The sequence below is a fragment of the Bradysia coprophila genome (assembly GCF_014529535.1).
Source record: "Bradysia coprophila strain Holo2 chromosome IV unlocalized genomic scaffold, BU_Bcop_v1 contig_81, whole genome shotgun sequence".
NCBI classification, from domain to species: domain Eukaryota; kingdom Metazoa; phylum Arthropoda; class Insecta; order Diptera; family Sciaridae; genus Bradysia; species Bradysia coprophila.
The window spans coordinates 2,822,989-2,848,548 of NW_023503375.1; the positions used below are offsets into that span (position 1 = coordinate 2,822,989).

At 33.9% G+C, this 25,560-nt stretch overlaps 1 protein-coding gene and 1 long non-coding RNA gene across 4 annotated transcripts in view; both read right to left on the reverse strand.

The window, feature by feature from the left end:
- LOC119072420 (neuroligin-1-like) overlaps positions 1-8,314 on the reverse strand; it is a 100,148-nt gene extending 91,834 nt beyond the window's left edge. For all 3 annotated transcript variants that reach the window (XM_037177636.1, XM_037177638.1, XM_037177635.1), the window contains exons 1-2: positions 7,510-8,314; positions 3,123-3,264 (exon numbers count right to left, since the gene is read on the reverse strand). In XM_037177636.1, the coding sequence (XP_037033531.1) occupies positions 3,123-3,264; positions 7,510-7,827 (460 nt within the window). In that variant the 5' untranslated portion in view covers positions 7,828-8,314. The remainder of the gene's footprint in view (positions 1-3,122; positions 3,265-7,509) is intronic.
- Positions 8,315-9,444: 1,130 nt separating this feature from the next.
- On the reverse strand, positions 9,445-25,264 carry LOC119072424. The gene is made up of 2 exons (XR_005086862.1): positions 25,185-25,264; positions 9,445-9,512 (listed from the first exon to the last, which is right to left on the reverse strand). It is a non-coding gene; the product is annotated as an uncharacterized LOC119072424 (long non-coding RNA).
- Between the last annotated feature and the right edge of the window lie 296 nt (positions 25,265-25,560).

Below are 25,560 nucleotides of genomic sequence, written 5' to 3' on the forward strand. Positions count from 1 at the left end.
CCGCAAAACGTATTCCGTAAGACATTAGAAGTTAGACAATTCCCTTTAGATTACTGCAATGGATATAGTACGGTTCGGTTGAAGTTTTACCTCGAGTCTCCGAGTTTAGGTCGTTAGCTGTGAAGTAGTGTAATCGGAAAACTTTGGAAATATTCGAAATGAAATTATAGTGTTAGCGTTCCCCAGTGGCATATACTCATTCAAAAAGTACAGTTAAAGTATGTGGATGGAGGAAAACAAACGAAAGGGATATTCATCTGTTATTGACAACGATGACAAAAATTGACATCAAGCTCTTGCTGGTGGTTTCTTTACACAGTAATATCTATGTTGAAAACAATGAAGTAGCAGATTTTGTTGCAAGCAACTTATACGAAAAAAGAACCAGATTTAAAGATGACATGTCAGGTTTGATTTGATTGAATCAGTGCTTGTTCGAAACCCGAATTTGAAAATGGCTGAGAAGTGAAGAAATGAGTTTAAAGTTTTTTTGAAGCATTTTCTTCAACTTCTGTGCAATTTTAGGTTTTTTAAGGAATTTTAGTGAACTTTACGGACTTTGCGGATTTTAGGGAGTGATAAAGGACGTCTTACCGCCCATCGATTGAAGAAAATCGGTATCATATCTTGCATTTCACAAATATATATGCTGAAAACAATGAAATAGATTTTGTCAACTTCAACGAAAAAGAACCAGATTTACAGATGATATGCCAGTTTAGGTTTGATTTAATTGAATCAGTGCTTGTTCCAAACCCGATTGAAAATGAGTGTAATAGTCGTTTGCCGGCGTCTAAAGCATTTTCTTCAACTTATGAAGATTTTCTGGATCTTGGCAATTTTTAGGAATTTGTTAAGGATTTCTAAAAGATTTTTATCTAGTGACAAAGGGCATATATCCGCCCTTCGATTGAAGAAAAAACGGTATCAGTCTCTTCCACTTTACATAATAAATAAATGAACATCAATCCATAGTTACCCACGAAGGGCAGCAAGACATAACTAACAGAAAGGTAAATATATCATGAATTCTACAGATATTAATTTTCATTTAGAAGCTTGGATGTTTAATGATCAAATAATCTTCGCAAATTTTGGGCTAATTGCCATTATATGAACATTCTCAGCGAAAGAAATGAGAAAATTTCTACCTCAATTTGCATACATATTTCATTTTAAATAAATATCTTGCAAATTATGCTCTGATATTACTCCGGAAAATTTAAACAAAAAAAAAAGAACTGAACACACAAATTCACGCACGAATGAAAATCTTACTACACACACATACCGAAAACGGAGTGCAATTTGAATTTTTATTCAAAGAAAATAACTCAATTTGCAACGTAGATTGAATTCCATTTTCATGGAGAAAAAAACAGATTGTTTCACGAATTATATCATTCCTTCAAATATTATGAATACACCACATACACCAGAGGACGTTAAAACAATCTGCGAACGAAGAAAGACATGGAAAGACATGAGAAAATGGAAAGCGTCTTGTTCATTTTATCTTATCTCTTTCCAATAAACATAAAAAATCAGCACCGAAATAAGTCCGACGAAAAAAAAATCTTTTTTTTTTTGTCTTTGAATATATATTCCAATGTGATTTATCGTTTGGGTTTAGTGTCTCCTCAGCATATGTATAAAAAACACAGTGAAATTGCCACAATAACTGGGTGTCTCCTCTCCAGTCTTTGTTCCATAAAGAATAATAAAAAAATGTGAAACTTGGAATGTGATTTACATGTCATCATTTCCCACAGGACTTCACATTTATAATGAAGTTTGCCGAACAAAATCAGGATATTTTTTTGTATTCCTTTCGCTTCATTCCTTTCTATTTTCATTATAAATTATTTCGGGCAAAATATGTATTTCGGATATCAAAAAAAAATTTCTTCTTTCTTTTATTTAGCGATGTAATAGCAGCGAAAGGAAACATTCTCTTTGCGTGTACATGGTTCATTAATTTCATTTCAAATACTGAAAATTTTTGCGATATTGTGATTGGGTATAATATGAGCAAGTAATATTTTGTGTGCCGAAATATTTACAATTTTTTTTTATTTTGAATGATGTCTCGAGGTTATTTTATACACAAAATTCGATTATGTTTCAGTCAATTTTTTGGGTGTGCTTTTTTTCGGCACTGAATTTTGTAGTGGATTGAGCGGAAGTTGTAGAGGAAACGGTTTTGATGTGAATTTGAATCGTACAGGAAGCATGGAATTTATTTTTTTTCTACTTCTTAAACGGGGAAACAATGGAAATTAAATTTATTTTTTCACAGTACATTGAGATTGATGGCATTTTGAATGGTTCAAATGAATAACTGAATCATAAAATAGGGTCAATCAATATGTCAATCAAGAAAGTCTTGATGATTGACAACTAGCAAATTACTTTAATTTAAACAACCAATTTTTTGTCGGTTCGACACAACCTCGACGAATTGTGTCCCTTTTCAAGATCAATGACCCTCCTTCTCTCTCTCTCTCTCTCTCTCACTCTCTGTCTTTTCAAGCATAAGAAATTTCCATTCATTAAAGGTGGCAGCATACCAGTACATGAATAAAAGTTAACGTGTCAACCCGATTTATATCATCACACAAAAGAAAACGACCTTCCATCTATAAAATTACTCCCACTCGAATATAAAGATATGTCTCAACTAAGAAAAGAAAATGATTTTATGGCGTTGTCGAGAGAGTATGATGTTTGGCTTGTAGGATAAAAAAAACGACATTTCGCATTATGTGTCGACGAACTCGCATGCGGTATATATATATATAGACACGGATAATGTATAACAACGCAGCCATACAACACTCACAATGATGTGATGTTTTGTTTATCGAATACTGGGTACTTTGTGACATACCAAAAGTGAAATAAACATAAATAGAACATGATAAAGATAGCGTTGACAAGAACAACAACAATAACCATAAACGGGAAAGTTTTAATTGCCTCCCAGGACAAAAATTCACCCCTTTTTTCCCTCCCATTATCATGGAAAACGATTTTTGCGCTTCTCTTCTTCATTTTTTTTTGTTCATCCTCACACAGAAGCATGAATAACATTGTAGTTTGTTTGTTAGAAATGTATTTACCTGAACCGGGTACATATATGTTTAGTGTTAGACAATCCTCGCTTTGATTCGCCAGTAGTGGTATAAGCCGTTTTAGATACTGATAACGTCCTTTTGGCATATACATTAATGCAGCCGTTCGGTTTGTTATGTCTGGAAAATTCTGCAAAAATAAAAGTGAAACATTGGAATTACATATAATATACGGAAAATGGGAAATTGTTTTGAAATCTGGCTGCAACTGGAAAAGCATGGTGGCGCAATGTTGCTCTAAACTTTAAATTGAAAAGACATTCAATTAGTTTTGTTATGGTGATTCAATTGGAAAACATAACGGCAAGGTAGATTGAAAAGAATAATTAGAGGAAATTAGACCGAAAGACGACGAAGATTTTTGTTTTCATTGCAATTTTTGCTTGTCGTTACTTTCGGATGGTGGTCATTGGCGAAGACAAAATTCCTTTGAGCTAAAATTGGGTGTGCGTTCGAGTAGGATATTTTTAGCTGTTTTAACAATGTTTGTGTTTGTCTTTTGCTGAAGTAATTCCAGGTGTTTGTTACATGAGTAAAAGCCGTAATTCATAAAATCATACCGTAAATGAGTTGAGATGTTGACTGTTCTTTCAAAGAGCAATTGTGAAGCAATACACCACAATTAAAAAGCAAAATCCACAAAAATTTTCTAAGCTACAGCCATGTTGGACAATTTTTATCTCTCGAAATAATTGGGCGTCGGGAGACATTCTATAACACCAACGCAAAATGAGATTGACATTTCTAGAAAATACAAACAGGTCTGTAAATATTGAGCAAATACGGTATATCCCAGTAAAAACGAGAGGGAAGACCAAGTAAATAGTAACAATTAATCACACGATATTTACACTTTTTTCTATGGTTTGTTACCGAATCTTGTACTTCATTAGTAGGAACGGGTAAGCCCAAAGTTAGTTACAAATTTCGTCATTTCTGAGGTATAAAGTTAGCTGTGTTGGCTATGTTTTGCTGTAAAAAATCATTCTATTTCTAATACTCAGTGCTTTCATACCAACAAGAATTTGAATTTTTAACCTGTGGAGTGGGCCTTGTGTGATCGAAGACGTCAGCCGTCAGTTACGTTACATATTTGTGATGTTTCGAGATATTTTCACTAAACTAATTTTTTTCTGAAAGCTACTGATACGACGTTTGATAGCCCAAAATGTGTGTCTATAAAAGTGTTATTTTTCGGGATCCTGGATAGCCAGAAATATTTTTGTTTTTTCGAAATTGATGACCCAGTGACAGAAAACGTTGCTTTGACTCAAAACCGTTTGAAAAAATGGTTACCACATTTTCCGTGATTAACTCGACGAGTTAAAATTCGAGAATATCACTTATTACCACTGGGAAGCTATTTTATCTACAGTTTTCATATGACAAAAAAGAATTTTGGCAGGGATTGGCTTGAGGTGGCTTTACACTAGTTCGCCGCATAATGAACCAAAGATCTTCTAAAAATGTTATTTCATATGATTTAGCGCAATTGTGCAAGTACAACGTTCGATTCTATTCTACTGGGCTGGGAAAAGCTACACGCATGTGGCTTCAGGCGCGTCTGTTCAGATTTAGTGAAAGTATCTCGAATGGATCTACACAGCAATCATATCAACTAGTGCCTTTTTTCGATAATTTCAATTCTCGAAATAATCGAAAATTCTCCAAAAAAATGGTCGAGAGCTTTTGGAGAACTTTAATAATTTTTTGATAATTTCGAGAATTTGAACTATCTAAAATAGGTCCCATCATCAACCTATCAATGCAGACTCCTCCAAGCATATCGAGTAAATCTATTGTGTTTGTGGTTCGTGTTGAGCTATAGCACATAATATTCAACTCCACATAGTGACTAATTCAAGAAATCATTGACATAGAAACCAGCAAGTACTGCGGTAAAGTCGCGACAACAACACACAAAACACGTACTTTTATTGTGATCGAAAGTACTTGTAGAAACCCAGCGACCGAGGCAAGTACTGGCAGTTTAAATTATAGAAAGACAAATGTACGGGAAAATTTTGTATTCGCTTCAACTATTGCGATAAAAGTACGTGTACTTTAAAATGTCCAACATTTGTACTTGTCTAAGATAAATTATCTTCTATAATATACATGCACGACCCGACCATGTACTGGCTCAAGTTATTTATTGCATTACATTTAATCTACTCAGTGTAATGTTCCACAGCGGATGAATTTAAAATGTAATTTCAGATTTTACCCATCAAAAAGTAGTTGTATGTTTCATCGAACTTGCGATAAAAATTTACAGTAGCTGGTTGGTGAATAATTATACATTAAAACTCACCGTGGTACAGTTTTGCAAAAGATTTTATGAAAAATATAAAAATTAAACTTTAGAAACAGAATATATTAATATCGTCAGCGTAAATCTGCTACTTCTTATGTATTTGATGGAAAATCTCTTACTTCATTAGTTTTTAACAACCATTTTGGTATATATAAGATCAAATTAGACAGAGCTTATCACTTATTTTGTCTTCGATTCCGATAACAGATTATAAGCCGTTCGTAAAAGATATAAGATCGTCTTAAAGGCTTAGGTCTCATAAATGTGTCATAAGAAGCAGCTCTTCAACATATAAATATCATGACATGTCTCTACAAGTCGAAGAATGAATATTTGGAGAGAACAATTAATTTTGAAGACGCTATTGACTAGGAAATATACTGAGAAATCATCTACGACAATTACAATTCGAGAAATGGTGCGATCCTATTTTCTATCCATATAAACATAAAGGCGTCGAAACATTTGCGATGAACTCATGTACCAACAAATGGATTTATGATGGATACGGATTATCAATCTCAACATGGACTTCAGTCGGACCTGGACGATACAAAGACGGGGACCAGTGCAAACATTGTACTGAGTCTTATACATTCGAATCATGAAGCCACGTTCTGTTACTGATCCCGACGCTCACTTCTCCACAATAAATGACACAATCTTTTGCGGAGTGCAATAGCAAAAGCACTACGGAATAAAGGCTACATATCAATAGAAGGAATGTATTGCACAAGATGGAACTACAAGACGAATCGATATGATTCCCATCAACGAAAATACTAAAATCGGCATAATTCTGGATCCAACTGTCCGTTTTGAAACAGGAATCAACCAAGACGAAGAAGTTAATTTGGAGAAAAGGTCAATCTCTAGCACCGTGTATACACGATTTGAAAGCAATGTAATTGATGTTCAAATTTCGAGTGGAACAAGCAATAAACCAAAATACATGGATGCTGCTACATTGGTCTTAATTCGGAAACGATTTTCTGAAACTCGCAAAATTACTCGTGTGTTTCTTGAGCAGAAGCTTTGGTGACTATCGACAAGTGTAGTTTTGTATATGGCATGTTCTTTTGTAACATTTTCGTGCATGGTATTTTTTCAATGCAAAATAAAGATATTTTAAACATTGGAAATGATTTAAAAACTGTTTCTAAATGATAAATAAAGATGAATCTTCATATTCAGACCAAAAAATAATAAAGTGTTATGAAAAATCTGCCAAGTACACCCAAATCAAGCGTTGTTCCGAACGTTTCTAAAGTGAGAAGAGTTGTATGCAGTCATCGACGGCAAAGGTGTTTTCTTATAGTTTCACAATAAAATTTTAACCATTACTTCATTTAAAAATAACAAGAAGGGCAAAACTTCATTTTAATCACGTTTTAAGTTAAATTTGATTGTGAAATAATTATAAAATAATTAAAAATGTCACCGTTCCGAACGTTTCATTAGTAAAAAAATCTAAAATGTCATACCGATAGGCAGAAAGTTTTCGAGCCAAACGCTACTAAAGTTAAATTGGTTACATCAAATTGGTATCCAAATAGCACTTTGTGCGCTATTTTACATTGAAAACAAAAGATTAATGACGCCAAATACCGGTAGAAACCAAAAATCCGCTACAAATTTCTGTAAAATACCGGCAACAAAAAAAAATGTGCTACGAATGTATATTTTGAACACTAGTACTACTGTCCCTATGTGTGTTAGTACAAATTGTGAATTCTCACTGAGCGTGGAAACTGCCATATATGAGCTAAACCTACAGGTGCACTTGTCGAAAAGGCTGTTACCGAGATTTCTTGTTCAAAAACACTAGAGTGAGATTGCGAGTATATCACAAAATTCTTTCCGAATTAATTTCAAATAATACAATCTAGTACTTGGACCGAGTGTTGCAAAAATGACTTTTATTTGCCAGGCTGTTCATTACGTCGCTGATTGCAGAATGAAAAAGAGGAGATGAATGAGTCGCAACAAGTTATACTTATTGAGACATCATAAGTCTAATCCAGCAACAAAATATTATTTAAAAAAATCATGATTTACCTGTGGACACACGGGTGCAAATGTGTCTGCCAATTTCGTGCCCTTCCAAGGCGGTAAACTTTTCGGTTCTTCAAACCGTTGATTACCAACCGGTGGCAGTGCGTAAGGAACAGCTTTAAACACTTCAACTGGCTCTAAATGTCTTGAGTTCAATTCCAAAATCACACCACGAATAGCACCGGATTTCGTTTCGACGATACGAGAACTGTATCTAGGACCAGCTAGTACAATAACAGTTTTCGTCAGCAGCACGAACACACACTGTATGATTGCCCATTGTATGAGGCATATGTAATTCGGCCCAACCGGGGCCTGCATGTTATTCTAAATGGTTTTAAGGGGGACATTACTGGCCCCCGATTTGTAATGCATCCATACACTAAAACGATGTAGGTGTGTCAATCAATTCCAATATTGGCATGCGTCATTCATCATTAGGCGGGGTTCAATGGTTTTTTTTTTGTTTGGTTTTTGCGAAAAATTTAATTCACTCACTCACTCACTAAATGGAACACTGTTTTTCTATGCTGGTCAAGGAAAAAATAAATTATTTTTCCTAATTACTAACTGGAATGGTATGAGTTTAGTGCATGTTTCGTGAAAACAACGAGCGTCTTTCTCATTAATCATTACACCCATTAAAGGATTAGTTGTAAGTTTTGCATGTAAAACTTAACCTTTTTTACATTTACATTAGAGGTACGCAACGAAATCACTTCATTAGCAACTCCACCAGCAGCCATTAATCGCTAAATAATTGCTGTTGTTGTTGTTGTTGTTGTTGTATGTTGCTGCTCGAGAAGGAATATCTGCAAACAAAGAAAACAAAAATTTAATTGCATAATTTATGTAATTGGTTTAATGCGGAGTCTACACTCGGCTATGTTTCATTTTCTGTCAATTTCATTTAAGATTTTTTTCCTAGTAATTACATGCAAAAGCATCGAACTGATGAAATGGAAATACTATTTTGTAGAGGGGTGTGTCTGCTCCATAACTCTGGATTCACATAACGATGATAAATTTTAATTAAAAAGTTTTCGATTTTTTTTAATAAGCTCCCTTGACTCGCACAATAAAATTTTAAAACTTTTTTTTTCGCTCTCCTAGCTGTAAGAGTTCTTGTTATTAATCTTTATTAATACCCGTGAAAATGATGATGATGATGCTAAAATAGATGGAATTCATATTGATGAATTTTACTTTTCATCTGATATAAAAGAATTTAAATTCTAATGAAAATTTATGAGTTTCACGGAAAGAGAAGGTCAAATATTTATGGATTTTAATTGATAGTTGATTTGATACGATGTTTTAAAGCAATGAGATATCGTAACACGAATATTATATACAGATGTATATATGCAGGTGTTGTACGTACACCTATAAAAAATAGTGAAATTTCTACGAATTTCTCTACTTTGTGTTGAAAAATAAATGGCAATTACATTCTGATGGAAAACGGAAATTTTAAATGAGAAATGTATTTATTTTCGCAAACGACTTAAGGACACCGACTAAGGGAAGGGGCAACAGTGGTTAAAATACCACATCATAACAGAAAACATTATTAATTATTAATCAATTCGTTGAACCGTCTTTGTCTACATTTCGTTTACGAATGAATCAAACTTTTGATAGATCTTTTGGATACATCAGTTCTTCCTTTGGTTTGGTACCAAATCTTGTACTTCAGTTGTCGCAACATACATTTTTCTATAGAATACTAGTTATAGCTTGTCTCTCATTCACGTCTTTTTAGTATATAACAGATGATCATCCATGATACGGAAAATGATTTAGTTACGCTTACAACTAAGTGAGAACTAATTAGACTTTAAGAGCGCTCACCCCTTGGCAAATTTTTAGCCTACATTTATGCGCATAAATATTCGTTTCTTGATGATTTCTCTGAACTAAAATCTTTTTTTGAAAAAGTAAAACCATTAAAGCATGCAAAAATGTGTTACTTTTAAAGGAATAATTGGTTTGTGGTTTATAACCTATCCCACTTGGAGAAACATTTGCAAAATGTGTAAATTACACATTTTGTAATGTTTTCTCCCAATAGGTAAAGTTTTGACTCACAAACCAAATTTTTCCTTAAAAGTAACGCATTTTTGCATGCTTTAACGGTTTTACTTGTTCAAAAAAAGATTTTAGTTCAGATAAATCAACAAAAAAACGAATATTTTTACGCACAAATGTAGGCTAAAAATTTGCCAAGGGGTGAGCGCTCTTAACAACTGCCTGGTAATTTTTGTTACAAAATGCATATTACGACCACATCACCATTGTGCTTATGGGTTGTTCGTAAAAAGGAGGATTCAAAATTAGTAAAAGACACACAGGACAAATACCTAAAGTATTTTAAAGAGACTATTCGCACACATATGGTATGAAAATGCTTTCCTCTACAAAACGTCATGGACAATTTTTGATTCGGTTCGCGGAATTCTATTTTTAAAGGTGATGATTACTGCTAGAAAATTTGCAAATAATCAAACTATCATAAAGAGACTACTTGCACACAGTGCGAATAGTCTCTATCTCAAAATTAATCCCATCTTTACTAGCTACACAATGTTTAATCAGCTAAAGAACTCATTGGTCACAGGACCATTTAAAGTCAAATCATCCTGCACCCAGCAAAAGTCGGTGTCTCTGAACGAATGAATCGGAATGTTGATTTATGAGTAGTTGGAAATAACCTGATTTAATTTCAACCCTTAGCTCTAAATACCATCCGAGACCATCCACCATCAAACAGATTCACCATTTTATGGTGAATATTTATACGAATGAAGTATCATTGAAATGTCTTTCGAATTAAAGTCTTTTTAGCTTTGACTGGAGTTTTAATATTTTCTGACCGAAAAATTCCATTACAATAAAACTGCAAAACGAGTAATATCCAAACAAAAGTAGTAAAACAATTTTTATATCGCAATCTTCAACAGCCACCACAATTGAAAATTATAAACGATTAGTTCTGGCATTATATTCCGGGAACAGTTAAAACTCGGACCATATGAAATACTGGAGTCTACTTTCGCAATTTATAATATGTGATGCTTAAAACAAAACTCGAAAAAAATTGAAATTAAATACGAAAAAGGATTTAATATTTTATTACCATCAAGTGCCATGGTTCGTAACTTTTTATTCGTCGGGAGAGGAATTGTAGTTTCAAGTGGCATTTTAATAAATTTTCATGTTTGAGGAAAAGTTTTCAATTTGAATATTTACAGCTTTTATATTGTAGTTTTATTGTACTTATGCGATATTAACATTTTATGTGAACATTGTCACATATTCGAGTTAAATATGATGCAATATAACGCAGAAAAAAAAGTTGTCTTGACAAATATTTATCGCGGAAACTCGAAGTTTTGTGTGGCGGAACGTGAAGGCTAGTACATAGAAGAAGAATGTGTGAAAAATAAAAATCTCCATACAAAATATTACTTTTCATAGTTCTGTCGAAGATACGTTTTGTAGGTACTACGACGAATTTTATTTTTCAGCACTTTTCCCTTCCTCACATCTTAAGCTGTAAGCGAGTATGTGTTAGGTGAGTATGCCAATTATTATGGTCACAAAGTAGAAAATAGAACGAGTGTCTGTATGCATACCAATACCAAATATACCAGCCAACGTTGTAGCGTCTAACAGAAATCGATTTAACTTATTATATATTACACTGAACCAGATACGACCAAAGTAACTTGCGTATCTGAACCAGAGAGATGCTAAGATTACGGCCGTCATATTAGCACCTCTCTGATCTGAACAAATAAATTCCAAGATCGATAATAATTACAATGCTTACATTTGCACATTGTCGTTACTAGTTTTACCGAAGGAATTTATATATTTCCATTGCTCATGTTGATCCAAAAACCTCTCATGTAACATAATCATTACATTGGAATTGAGCTTTTATTAATTTTTCGACCCAGAAAACAAATGCAAAACACTTTTTGTTTGGACGCTTCATAAGCGTGAGCATATATGACAATCTTGTACTTCATTTGTTTTTACACAACTCTTGTAATACTACGTTTTGTAATACTACAAGCTTCGTGGAAGTTACACAGAAATTTGTTTTACGATTTTTATTATTGATTGCTGAGAGGTAACACCAAATTGATATGAAAATTAAGGATTTGAGATCGATTTTCTCTGATAATTCTGTCGTGTCAGGCGAATCGAAATTTTTTAAATTAGACTTGACTGGCACGACAGACCTTTGAATATTATTTTTCTCAAATTGAATTCTTCATTTAGCACCAGTACATTGACATCAAATCGTATGACAGATGTTGTGATGTTTGCGGTAATTTCGATAAGTGAGTTTTTTCCGAACAGCTATAGTGACAAAAACGGTACAACGCATAGAAACTTTAGAGAGGCGAATTTGTGAGAGAATTTCATATATTTACTCTCGGAAATTCGCCTCTTTGAGATTTGTATGCGTAGAATAACTGAGAAACATTTTTGCACTTGTACCGAAATAAATGGCATTTGCGTTGCACGTCATTTTCATTTTATTTATTTTTTTATATTTCGGCCTATTGTAGTTATCAATATATTTTATCGCCCAACTCGTTGCATTAATTGATTTTTAAGGCCCACGTTCCAATTTAGGACTAGTACTAAAAAATTCCCTTTATGCAACAAGTTGCACAATATAGTATTTCCGTCTCGGGTGGAGTAATAATATGACAATATGGTGCCACCCACACAGGCTCTTTATGTTGAATGCATATGAAAATGAGATTTGGAGTTTTGTATATCGAATTATTCGAAACAATTTTTTTTTCTCCATTTACACTCGTGTGTTTCACTAAATCCTACCGTTTGCCTGTGTATTTGTTAATATAATACTCAATGAATGATTTTCAGCCTCCATTTATTATAAGTTCTAAAATTGTGTAAGTATATTAAATCCTCGAATATTGTATGCAAATAAGCCCAGACTAATTCCAATCCTAATATTTTCTCTTTATACAGTGTAGATCTGAAAGCTTAGCCGCAATATACATACATACAGCACAAATGATTGTATTAAACTTATGCCTAACCATATTCTGACGCTTCCATTATAGAATATAGAATATAGATATGAATGTGATTGTCCCTGTCCACAATATGCAAGCTACTGCTAGAGCGAAGCTGTAACATACAAATACAGCACGCCGAACTGTATAAAACAGTTGAAAATTATTTTAAATACATTTATAAAATTGCTTAATACCCATAAAATAATTTCCACTAAGTCCCTCATGGGAAATTATTTAAAATGAACATTTTATCTATAAAATATTGTTCGTTTTGTATTCAAAATATTTCGGTTATAAATTCATGTTTTCGGAATAAAACTGAATGCCGTAAATGAAATTTTGACTTTATGATAGTCGTAACTGCATTAAAATTGTTAATTGTGCTCCGGAAAATATAGTGATAGCAAAAATTGGATCGTATATACACTGGAATGACGGTTCCTTTTTTCCGCGTATGGAATTTAATTTTCTGATTTTATAAAATTAACTGAAATTAACGGGGTAAGCTCGCTCATCACCGTGAAATGTTTAAGCTTTTATGCTCCGTGTATATTATATAATCTCGCATTTGCATTATACATATACGTTCATCCGATGATCTTCATTTATTTTGTGTTCTGTAAAATATAAAACGACAGATTCAATTTATTACATTGCACACACATCCACGATACGATTAATATATAACAAAATAATCCCAAATCCTTTTCTAAACACTAAATGGTGCACTAAGCTTTTTCCCATACATAACATTTCATATGCACAACACCACCGCATCACATGATGATATGCACACAACATTTTAAACCGTTTTGCATAAACAAAGAGAAAATTATTTTCAAATAAATGTGCACCTCTAGTGGAATTTTAGTTTCAGCTGCTTTATGTTTGGTTTCGGGGAGCATGGGCGTCATACAAAAGCAGCACCCGGCAAACCAGGACATGTTGAAAAGGATGGAAGTGTGCTGTGGAAAAGTGTGGGGAAGTAAATTTGTTGTTCACATATTTTGTTTGGATTTGTAATTAATAAACATCCAACACCGATTTTAAATTAATGACTTTAACATGTGTCGATAATTAAAAACATGTCAATAAGGGAATGTACGTACTCCAAAGCCACAGCATTGATAAAATGATACTATAGAATTGAAGACGATCCTTGGACATACATTTTTAAGTTCTAACAATATGGACAAATTGACGACGGACAAATTTTAGTAATTATGCTGTGATTATAAATACACACAATATTGAGGAAAACGTTGCACTAGTCATCTGCTATCGTCAGTTACGAAATGTTTATGCTATGAACCCTCTTTTATAGAAGTCTCTTTTATAGCGATAGACGCCATTATCATCGAATAGTGAAGTAATAGATTTTGTATCAAACACTAAGAGATTTTTTACAACAAATAAAGTAAATAAAGTTATTTTGAATCATCTGCTTCACTTCAAAAATTATGACTTCTAACGAAAATCGATATGTGCTACTGAACTGGTTGGTCCAGCGCCCAAATCATATTAAATATCAAATAAGTGTTCTAGAATTTTTGGATATGTTACTTTCATAGACAGTTTGCTCATAGACACTCATCAATCTAATACTTGAATCTGTTACTTCTTTTGTTGTAAATATCGTCAACCGACGATTGATATAGAAAGACAACGTTAACCTGTGTACAACTCTACACAACATAAAGGCGTTCGAAGAAAATATCATTTTGTCTGAACCTGTTTGGGCTTCGGCACTAGAGCTCTCCTCATAATCGAGAGGTCCCGTGTTCAAATCCGCGGCTGGGCAAGATGATTTTTCCTTCATTCGCTTTCTATGTAACACTTACTCGTAGATATTCTAACAGTCCGTTGCCAATTCGCAACGTTAAAAATATCGCTTCGCTCACTTGTTATACAATATGTACGTATGAAGTAATTCTCAATTTTGTCTCACATAGCAATAAAATACTATAATTTACTCCATGCTGTTGATAAGAATATGACTGAGCGAGCCTAACATGTGAAGTAGCAAGGCATTGTTGGGGTCTAATTGTGTGTGGAAAAGGTTGACGACATGTCTAACATCGTCCATATGTCTAAGATGGTCAGAGATAGATAATCGTGTTTTTTCCACCATTGGTCAACGGCCGGTTGGTTTTAATGTCCCAACCAACTAAGAGACTAAATTTACTTCAGCTGTTTTACTAGCCGGTCTACTCACACTAGCACAGTTCTTATAAGTCATAATGCATGCTACGTTCTCTCATACACGTATGTGTTAGTGAAACCATGCAAACAGTGTGATTGTGTGGGTTAACCAGCTGGTAGAACAGCTGATTCAAACAGCACAAATTTGGTTGACATTTTTACTGTATTTACAGTATAAAAAGAAAATGCCTTCAAATGAAAGTTTGTTCATAAACATAAACACTATCGTAATGAGAATATGTACTCTGCGTTTCGTTGGATCCGAACTATGAACGACTACACATTTATGGCACTACAAAATGTAACTGTACGATAATAATAATAAATTTTAACTGCTAAATTATAAACATTGGCTAGAGGCTTGTTGAGAGACAAAACTCCCTACCACCCCGGTTCGTATTATAACAGCTGCTCTTGAATGCTTTTAGATCATATGAAATTCCACATCTCATCCCAAGTACATTTTCATTAAATTTGAATGTTATAAATTGTAAATTGGTTTGTAAACTCTCGGGTTAGACCATGTCGGATAAAGTTTTCCCGGAATTGATGTTTAGTTTTTAAATTCATGAATCAACAAAATCATAAATCAAACAATTTTTTTTAGTGCTCATCTCTCTGTGTCTGTTTACTTTATAGAGATATATAAATTCGAAAACAATAAAATTTTATTTATTCAAATCATTCATCCAATTTCAAAATGTATATTATAACAAAATGCTGGCAATATTGATGTGCATGCTGTGCATATATGTATATACACTTAACAATATAATATTTTGTAAATATAAAGCACACACTCATCTTTCGTATTATCGTATATATACATTGTTATATCAATAGGAAATGTTGGAATATATACCTAACTACCCTTTCCCCCCGCATATCAAATCCATAACCGCATTCAATGATCCAATGTTACAATGGAAACCGGAAATCAATAATAATAAATCAGAACTGTGACTATCAATCAACTCCTAACGATATATTTTTTCCCCGGTTCAGTGTACGAAACCGGAATATGTAACATAGTAAAATCGAACCGTACATTTCGTATTTTAAATTCATTCAGGTTGCATATTGTAAAATATATGTAGGTGGAACAGGCCCGATCGTGTGTACCCTTGGCAAAAAATTAATTGAAGTTTCAATTCTATGGTACGACTTTTATTCACTCGCTTTTTTTTTTTTGGTTGTTGTTCTTGTAATAGATACATTTGCCAATAAATATGTGTTTCAATCCATTATATTTGTTCTCACATTTTTTTTCTCTGGATTAAAGCTTTTTTTGAGTTGTGTTTGAGTTTAACGGAAAGTCTCAGCAAATATTTGGTTTTTTTTTTCCTGTAATGTACACATTTACGGATTTTATTTTTTTAAATAAATAATGAATGGAAATTAACAAATCGATGCAGACGAACACGAGATTTCAATTCCGTCAACAAGAGATTCCCACATCAACACAAAATGGAAACACATTCTTTTGCAGTTGGTATTTTGCAATTTTGAACGAGCTTTCATCAAAGTTTTTTTTTTTATTTCCTTCCATCCCATATAAATCTTCTTAATCTTCGTCTAAGTGTGGTTCGGTTAACATTTTGTAAATAACAACATCTGAATGAACGAGAATAGCAGAGCAGTTGCATGGGCGAAACTGATTTGCACGAGATTACGTTTGCAAAGTTATTTAATTTTCAAAGTAGTGGGAAAATAAATTATTTAGTTCTTTGTTAACATCTTAATCTTTTAGGATAAATGGAGCATGGAATGCGAAATGTAAAAAGGAATGCGCTACTTGTGCTACGAGCTACGATAGCAATATTTAGAAAATGTGATTAAAAAAATCGCTAAATTTTCAATTTTAATATTAATGCAGCGCTTGAGATACATCAACAGCCATATTGATAAAACGCTCGCCATTAACACAACATCAATGTTATAATTGTATCAAGCTTTCCGTTAGCTGTTCTAAACTTAATTCGCATCGTCGGTCAATAACAAAATAAACCATTGAAATAAGAAGAGTGGTGGTAGAGACTGGCGAAATTGAATTTTCCGATTTATTATTGCTGCACTAGAATGAGAGTGTGGTCGAAATTAATAATCGGAGTTTTCAGGTATTTCTTTTCATAGCTTGGTGTAGTGCTATAACAGCATTTTATGTACATCATCTCGTTAATTGTAATTGGAATTTTGAAACCAGGAAGAATTTTCGAAAATTGTAAATAACCGGAATTCGTAATTTGATCAAACAATTTCAAAAAAATCATTCCACGTCCCAACAAACCAGCTCTACTTCTAAGCTCTATGTTTCGACGGATTCAAGTGGAAACAGAAAACAGTGTTAACCATCCACAATTTAAATGTTCCCGGATTATTAATAGTCTGTGGGGGGATAATAAATCAGTTCTTTTACATCACGAACTGCAAACCTCCAATGGTACAATTGGACCCGTTCCACATTTATCGAAATCTTCCTTTCTTAATAAAACAAATGAAATTTTCCACAAAGAATGGAATATCAGACCACTTCCCCTTCGATAAAATGGAATTTATTGACAATATATCCATAGTAACCTATGTTAAAACCAATGAAGTAACAGATTTTTGTCACAAATATAGTCGTCACGACATGTTAAAGAAAGGAAGTGTTAAGATTTGATGATTCTGCACAGCGAAATAAAAGACGATCTTTACCCGGTGGAGGTACAAACAAGAAGAACATTTATTGTCACATATGATTACGACTATGTACAACAATATGACTAGACCGATATGTTCATATGAACAACATTGAAATATGAATTCCTAAATTCAACACTCTCCCTGAATGAATATTTCAATTCTTGTCAATAAACTAACGAAAAACTCTCCCTGAATTGGAAAAATTCTTTCTCATCACAATTCAAGGTAAAAAATAAATTCTTTGTGAAAAAATGTTGCAAAACATAAAAAAAACACAAAATCTTCACACAATAATAGCGTTGAGCGTATCCTTCGATCAGACACTTTTACCGATAATAAATCTCTCATCTCAGACCCCAATTGCTCGATCTCAGTGAAGTATCGACCAACTTTAAACCTATAAACTTTTTTATAGTCCGGTCGTCGTGACGAAGATTTTTGCGAGTTTTCCAAAGTCGGTAGATTTGAACCTCCGACAAAAAGTTGGTAGGTTTAAACCTACCAACTTTTTTCCAAACCTACCAACTATTTGTCAAATCTACCAATTTTTTTGCCCAACTTACCAAGTTTTCAGTTGGTAGGTTTTGTTGGTAGGTTTAAACCTACCAACTTTTCAGTCTCGCTCGATGAGAAAAGTCGGTAGGTTTGACAAAAAGTTGGTAGGTTTGAACCTACCAAAAAAACCTACCAACTTTCTGATCGAGCGAGACTAAAAACTTGGTAGGTTTGGCAAAAGGTTAGTAGTTTTGAGAAAAAAGTTGGTAGATTTGACAAGAAGTTGGTAGGTTTGAACGTACCAAAAGAACCTACCAACTTTCTGATCGATCGAGACTAAAAAGATGATAGCTTTGGCAAAAAAATTGGTAGGTTTAAACCTACCAAAAAAACCTACCAACTTTCTGATACGTCGAGACTAAAAAGTTGATAGCTTTGGCAAAAAAATTGGTAGGTTTGAACCTACCAAAAGAACCTACCAACTTTCTGATCGGATCGCAAAAAACGGAAGTTACAATATCTCCAGAGCCCATTTTTGATCTTGTTATGGCAAACCAAACACTTTCCTAATACAATTTATTGAAAGGTAAATTCAGTTGCCGTCTATAATTTGGTTCTGTAAATTTAAGTTTTATAAATATAACAAAAATTTCACAGACTAATTATTAGACGATGCGAGAGAAAAAAAAATTAACTCCTAAGTTACCAACACCGTTCCGGCGCCCGGCTCGCATTGCGGCCCTCCGCTTCGCTCCGGGGCAATGGGCCGGATCGCTCGGCGTGTTAAAATGCTTTTTATGTGCAATGAAAATTGGTATTACTAAACTTCTTTACGTTACATTTCGTAAAGTGATGAGTTCCCTAGGAACCAACAGAACGCCTTTACGGCGTGAAGAAAGTTAGGAATTGAGTTGAGATTGAACCTACCAACTTTTTATCGCGCTCGATGACAAAGTTGGTATATTTCTTTGGTAGGCTTAAACCTACCAACTTTTCAGTCGAGCTCGATCATAAAGTTAGTAGCTTTGGTAAAAAGTTGGTATGTTTAAACCTACCAAAAAAAGATACCAACTTTCTTATCGAGCGCGACTAAAAAGTTGGTAGGTTTAAACCTACCAATTTTTTTGTCAAACATCCTAACTTTTTGCCAAAATGGTCGTCCCAACGACCGGACTATAATCAGAAGTTGGTAGGTTTAAGTTGGTCGATACTTCAGAGAGATAATTGCTCGTCGTCATTGTACCGAACATCGTATTCCAAATTTGCATAATCGCCACGCCCAATGTTGCCAGTTTGATCTAATCATCGTTACAATCAAAGACGCCATTTCTCCGGTGATTCATACGACCGAATACTTCCCTTCTTTGACCACATGATTCGCCTCCAAACGCAGACACACAATGAATCGTCTCGGATAGCTCCAATGTTTCTGACTTCTTGGCAAACGATGTAACCGCCGATATTGATATTTTGTCCTCATACGCGCGACGAAATTTAATCGATTTACACAGCTGATGAAACGTGACAACCTTCCATCGCCGAATTACACCTCTTCGTCGCCTAAATCCTTCTTATGACGAGATTCTAATTGACCATATTCCAATTGAACATGCGGTTTCCGAAACATAACCTCATTTCGCCGGAACCACAATTTCTCCGGATTGTCTTGTTCAATTTCATGTACACTGTCCATCGATACGACGCCACCATTTGTACGACCAAAACCATTTGAACAGCCAGCTGAAAGACCCAACTTTATCGCTTTTACATCAATTTTCTCCTGAGGATGCTTATCGCCGTTGATTCATTCGGTGTGACCGAAAAACCTTCCAAAATCACGCCAGATTTTACCTTTTTCGTCGTCCGAATCTTTCTCACACGGCACGCCACCATCCATTTGAACAATCGAGCGATCCAATTTGACCTTGCCTTCACACAAGATTTCGCCTTGATGATTGCCTTTGATTCACTCGGTGTGATCAAAAAAAAAACCTTGCAAAATCACGCCGGATTTTACCTTTTTCGTCGTCCGAGTCCTTCTCACACAGCACCATCCATCCATGATTTTTGTGTTAAGCCCTTCTGTCGTTTTCCTTTCAGCGTTTCCTCGCAGTCCAATACAGTTCGCACCATTTTCGCAGATCCACCAGCCTTCAAATTGTTCACATCCATTTTGATTCGATGAAATCGAGAAATTTTCTCCGCAATCGCACACTATCCATGCCGGTAAACGATTTCGAAAAACAATTTGTTGACGATCTGCGGCTTCTGTTCTTCACTTTTCGACTTTTATTTTCGCGTTCCTGGGCTCCATAACCTGTTAAGATTTGATGATTCTGCACAGCGAAATAAAAGACGATCTTTACCCGGTGGAGGTACAAACAAGAAGAACATTTATTGTCACATATGATTACGACTATGTACAACAATATGACTAGACCGATATGTCCATATGAACAACATTGAAATATTAATTCCTAAATTCAACAGGAAGTAATACATTTGCTGATAAGAATGTCGACACGCTTGTTATCCTGTCAAGTTCAGAATGAATAACAGAGAAACTGCTATTTCTTAGTACAACGACTTTCGCCTAAGGTATACTTTGTATTAAAATTTGTTCATAATTCTCGATATATTTAACTTTGGTGTGCAGTTGATTCGAGGAAAAATGCAAGGCGGTTCTGCTTTTCACATAATACCCGGGAGCAATGATTTACAAGAGCTTTTGTAATGTGTCATGCCTCGTGCATCATAGACGAAGGCAGCATAAATGAAAGAAATTTTACAAAATTCTAAATTAATTACAATTACTTATGCAAGAGATACTTCCCGTATTAATATGAAATTCACGTAGTATCCGATAATCGTTCAACGGCAGAAAAAACTTTAAATTAACGTGATGTAATTTCGCTTTAAAATAGTGTGTATACCCTCTGCATGCTACCCATCCTTTCTCCATGGCAGGTAAAAGGATATTATATCAATATTTCATATGCTGGAAAAGCGTCTATTAAAAAGTCCCTTTTTTAAGTGTGAATAAAGTTAAATTGGGTTACAATATTACCGCTTTTCATGCTGTGTGTTTGTGAATGTGGAAGAGAAGAAAATGACATTTTCCTTACGGAATTATTAAACAAAATCATATTCTGGAAAACGTATCACAGTTCTTTGAAAATTACATATTATCTTGAACGCTGAACGCTGTGTGGAGTGTGAGTCGTTTATGCTCAAACGATATCATTATCCTCGATATATGCTATCGTAAGAACTTTTTTTTAAATATTAAAGGTTCCTCGATATTAAACACCAAATATGTAGACCTGAATTTGTCATTTTACACAGAGCAATAGGGAGGGTGAATTCGGTAACGTTTTATGGTAAATGTTGTGTACATCCGAATATCGAAAGCCGTGTGACGGGGCGATAAAGTGGTAATTTATTTAGAACTTTCGGCTTTATTATGTATTAACCGAGTACTGCTGAGTAATGCTGGTCATTTTACGAATTTTACTTATCTTCAAGTGAAGACAGCAGCAAGAATTTTACTCACTCAGTCTTTAGTAGCAATCCCATTCGTTCTATTTTTTTCGCCTCACTCGTCATTTTATCAAAAATTCTTATAACATCACTTTTTTCATATAGTGTCCTCTTTCGTCCTCTCTTTTTTCAACACAAACTTCTTTTTTACTGACTTTCTACAAAAAGGAGGTATTAATACAAAAAATTCTGTAACGCAAAAAGAAATCGCTCGCTTCGCTCGTATTGTATACTACCTTTATAACCTCCTTGCTTGAATATAAGAGTTATGTTTGAGAGACACCCAAATTCTCGCAGTAAATATAATTCAAACGTGATAGGATAGAAAATAGTCCTGATTCGCATAATATTCGGTGGGTGATCACCCTGTGCCTTAACCAACTTTGAATGGAAGTGTCGCACCACATCGGATTTTTTTTGCTAATTCAATAGGGGGATGTAGTCTGGTTACAAAAATAGCAATAATAAGAAAAACGGCTGGGAGAATTTTTTTTGCGACCACTTTGAAGTCATTTTTCCATACATTTTCATGTATTTTATGAAAATGACAAAAATGTTTTTTTTCGCCAAAATACGCATTCACAATTTTTATCATTAAAAAACATTATTTTTAGCAAAAAATTCTTCTACAGTATGCCTCTAAACACTGAGATTTCGTTTATACACCCAATTTATTTTTCATGTCCAGCAGAATTTGATATATCCAAATAGCTGTATAAACGAAATCTCAATGTTTAGATGCATACTGTAGAAGAATTTTTTGCTAAAAATAATGTTTTTTAATGATAAAAATTGTGAATGCGTATTTTGGCGAAAAAAACATTTTTGTCATTTTCATAAAATACATGAAAATGTATGGAAAAATGACTTCAAAGTGGTCGCAAAAAAAATTCTCCCAGCCGTTTTTCTTATTATTGCTATTTTTGTAACCAGTCTACCTCCCCCTATTGAATTAGCAAAAAAAATCCGATGTGGTGCGACACTTCCATTTAAAGTTGGTTAAGGCACACCGTGATGATATCTCTAAGGCTTGATTTCCACTTATCAAAAAAGCACTCTGTGTGAGAGACAAAATTGATTTTTTCAATTTTTGTTTTGTTTACTTGACAGCTCGCTCTCTCACGGCTCTCACACTGATTATTTTTTGTTGAGTGGAAACCATAGTTAAGAAAGGAATATATTCACGATTTCAATGTCTAATTGTGCAGAGATGTTGGTTTACAACATGACTTGCAGTGTGAATTACATAAGGCCTGGACATAATGCAAGAAAAAGTTCTAATTCCTCGTTGGAAATCTACTTTTCGTCCTATTTTTCAATTATAGTGACTTTCTCTCTTTATCCTCTTTTTTATTCCAAAATTGTTCTCTATTTCAAATTTCGAGAACTGAAAAAACAGAAAGAGTTATATTCAACACCTATTTCACGAAGGTTTCAAATAGACAACAGTCTTTTCAAAAGACTATTTTGCTGTCATCTGTTCGACACGCGATATCACACAACTCATACATACACTTACGCACGTGTCGTAATGTTGTCCTCGTTTGTAAAGGCATGTGGAATGAATGAAGAGAATTGGATTGAAACTGCCGGTTCTCATATTTCTCTAGCAGAAGGCTAATTGATCAGACTTCTAACATTTCAAATTTATCATCAGTCTTGAACGTCGAAATGTGGAGAGCAGTCGTTTGGTATGTACTTGACTTATCAATTATGTACAATGAACCATAAATCTGCTTATAAATTCGTAAGAATGTTTTTCATGGCAGCGCTATTGCTGGAAAATCTCGCTCAAACACTGTAATGGAATTCTACATTGTTGCCTTTCAGTCAAAAGAATGAATGTTGTAACTAAATGTTAATTAAAAATTTCATTCCTTTAAGTCCATCCATTATGTGTGTGTACTTATGTAGAACAAAAGCTTTCAAGGCTCAGCAAGTCTCTTGAAATAATGATTTCGTTCCAAAAAAGGATTGTGGACTCTTGACATTGTAAATTGGAACATTATTATTTGCTGAACAAGCGCGATGTATATATATCGACAATCGTAACATCACATTAAAATGTTGCATGTCATAAATGTCAAGAGCACTGCAAACATCCAACGTAGATAAATCAGTCTATTCCAATCTAAATTAAATTATTGATTGATTAATAGAATCAAATTGAAATTGCTGCGAAATTACTGTCACATATAATAACCTCCTTAACAATATTCAAGAACCATCAATAAAACAAATCTTTTATCCACCCCATAAGCCCCAAATCACGGAGTGAGCGTCTGGAGTGTATAATATACAATTATAATGAAAATTCCTTCCTCCCTCTATTATGTATACATAAAGCTTGCTTCAGTATTAATCATCTTTCCATATTTCACGGTTCTATAGCTACATAATACATGTACTGATTTGTGCATGGCTTTCGTGAAACGATGTAAAAAAAAATCTTTTACACACACTAATAGCCATCCCGAAAAATTTTCTCCATAATTTTTTTTTTTGCTCCTCATCTTATCCTTTCTCCATATCCGCGTGTTGATATTTCCGTTTTTGAAAAGTTGTGGCGCGAAAAATTCATTAATCTTCGCTGACATCGATATTTATTTTTCCGTTTAAATGTAATTTTCCTATAATATGTAGATTATGTATACAATTTCTGTATGGAGATGTAATTTCTTAAACATAATTTATGTTAATAATTTATGTGATTTTGTCGGGATGGAGAACCAGTAAAAATATTTGATAATAAAATTTATGGGCTCTTGCTATGGGAGAAATGCATGATGATGTTTATTCGGTTGGGGAGCATACTTGTTTTTTTTTTTTCTCTCTCGCAAATGAAATTTTCGGTCAAATATTCCGCATCAGGTCATAAGTTTGCCGTTCGGGGGAAATGCGATAAAACGACCTATCAAAAAATAAATGGGATTTGTAGAGAGCGTAGAAACGATGTGAAATATTGCGTGACTTAAAGGAACGACAGAAACGTTTTTTTTCATAATTATTAGATTTCGCTATATCGGAGAGAGTTGATTTAAGTTCGTCTGTAGTAGTATAGGGAAAGAACTAATCACAGAAGCAGAACGTATCATTAGAACAAAGGCAGAATCTGTTACTTCATTTGATCGGAGTATTTACGAGTTCAAATAAAATCTATCACTTCATCTGTTTTAACATGTATTTTTCTATAAAGATCTATGATTAAAGTCGTCATTTATAGAAAAATACAGATATCATTGCTTACTTCTGACGACGTTGTCGATGACAGATGATTTTTGTTGAATTTTTGTTGCAGTTTTGCAATTGACAATTATGTTTCTGTTTTCATTCGGATTTACTTTACTTATCAGTTCTCTTGCAAATGAAGCGTGTTCTAAACTAAACTTCTAAAGCTTTACAATGGAAAACGCGGCATCATTGTCAATCACAGCAGTTCGTGTGTTTTCGACTTTACTTTTAAGAGCAATGGGCCAGAAAATGACCACTAAAATGAGCCATCATGGCATCATGGTGAAAAATCGATTGTAAAAATATATTGGCTAGAAATACATCACAATTTTTTAGCCTACAGGCGGAAAAATATTTGTTTTTTGATGATTTCTCTGATCCAGAATCTTTCCTTCAAAAAGTAAGCACGCAAAAATGTGTTACCTTTAAACGAAAAATTGGTTTATTGGTGATAACTTATCGCACTTGGAGAAGCCTTTGCAGATTGTGCAAATTTATGTAATCTGCACAGGATTCTTCAAATGGGTAATGACTCACATTTTTGCGTTCTTCAATGGTTTTACTTTTAAAAAAAAAATGGTTTAGAGAAATCATCAAAAAACGATTATTTTTCCGCCTAAATGTAGGCTACAAATTTGCAAAGGGTCAATCGCTCTTAAGATTTTTTGCAAAGTGATACGGATGAGTTTAGTGATACGAAGACAGGAGATTGTATCTCATGTAACTGACACAGCATAAGTCTCTAGAACCTTAAATGTACATGCTGAACGAGCATTCATAAAATTTAAAATAAAATTTGTGTAATGGCTGACGCACACTTATCATCATTTTT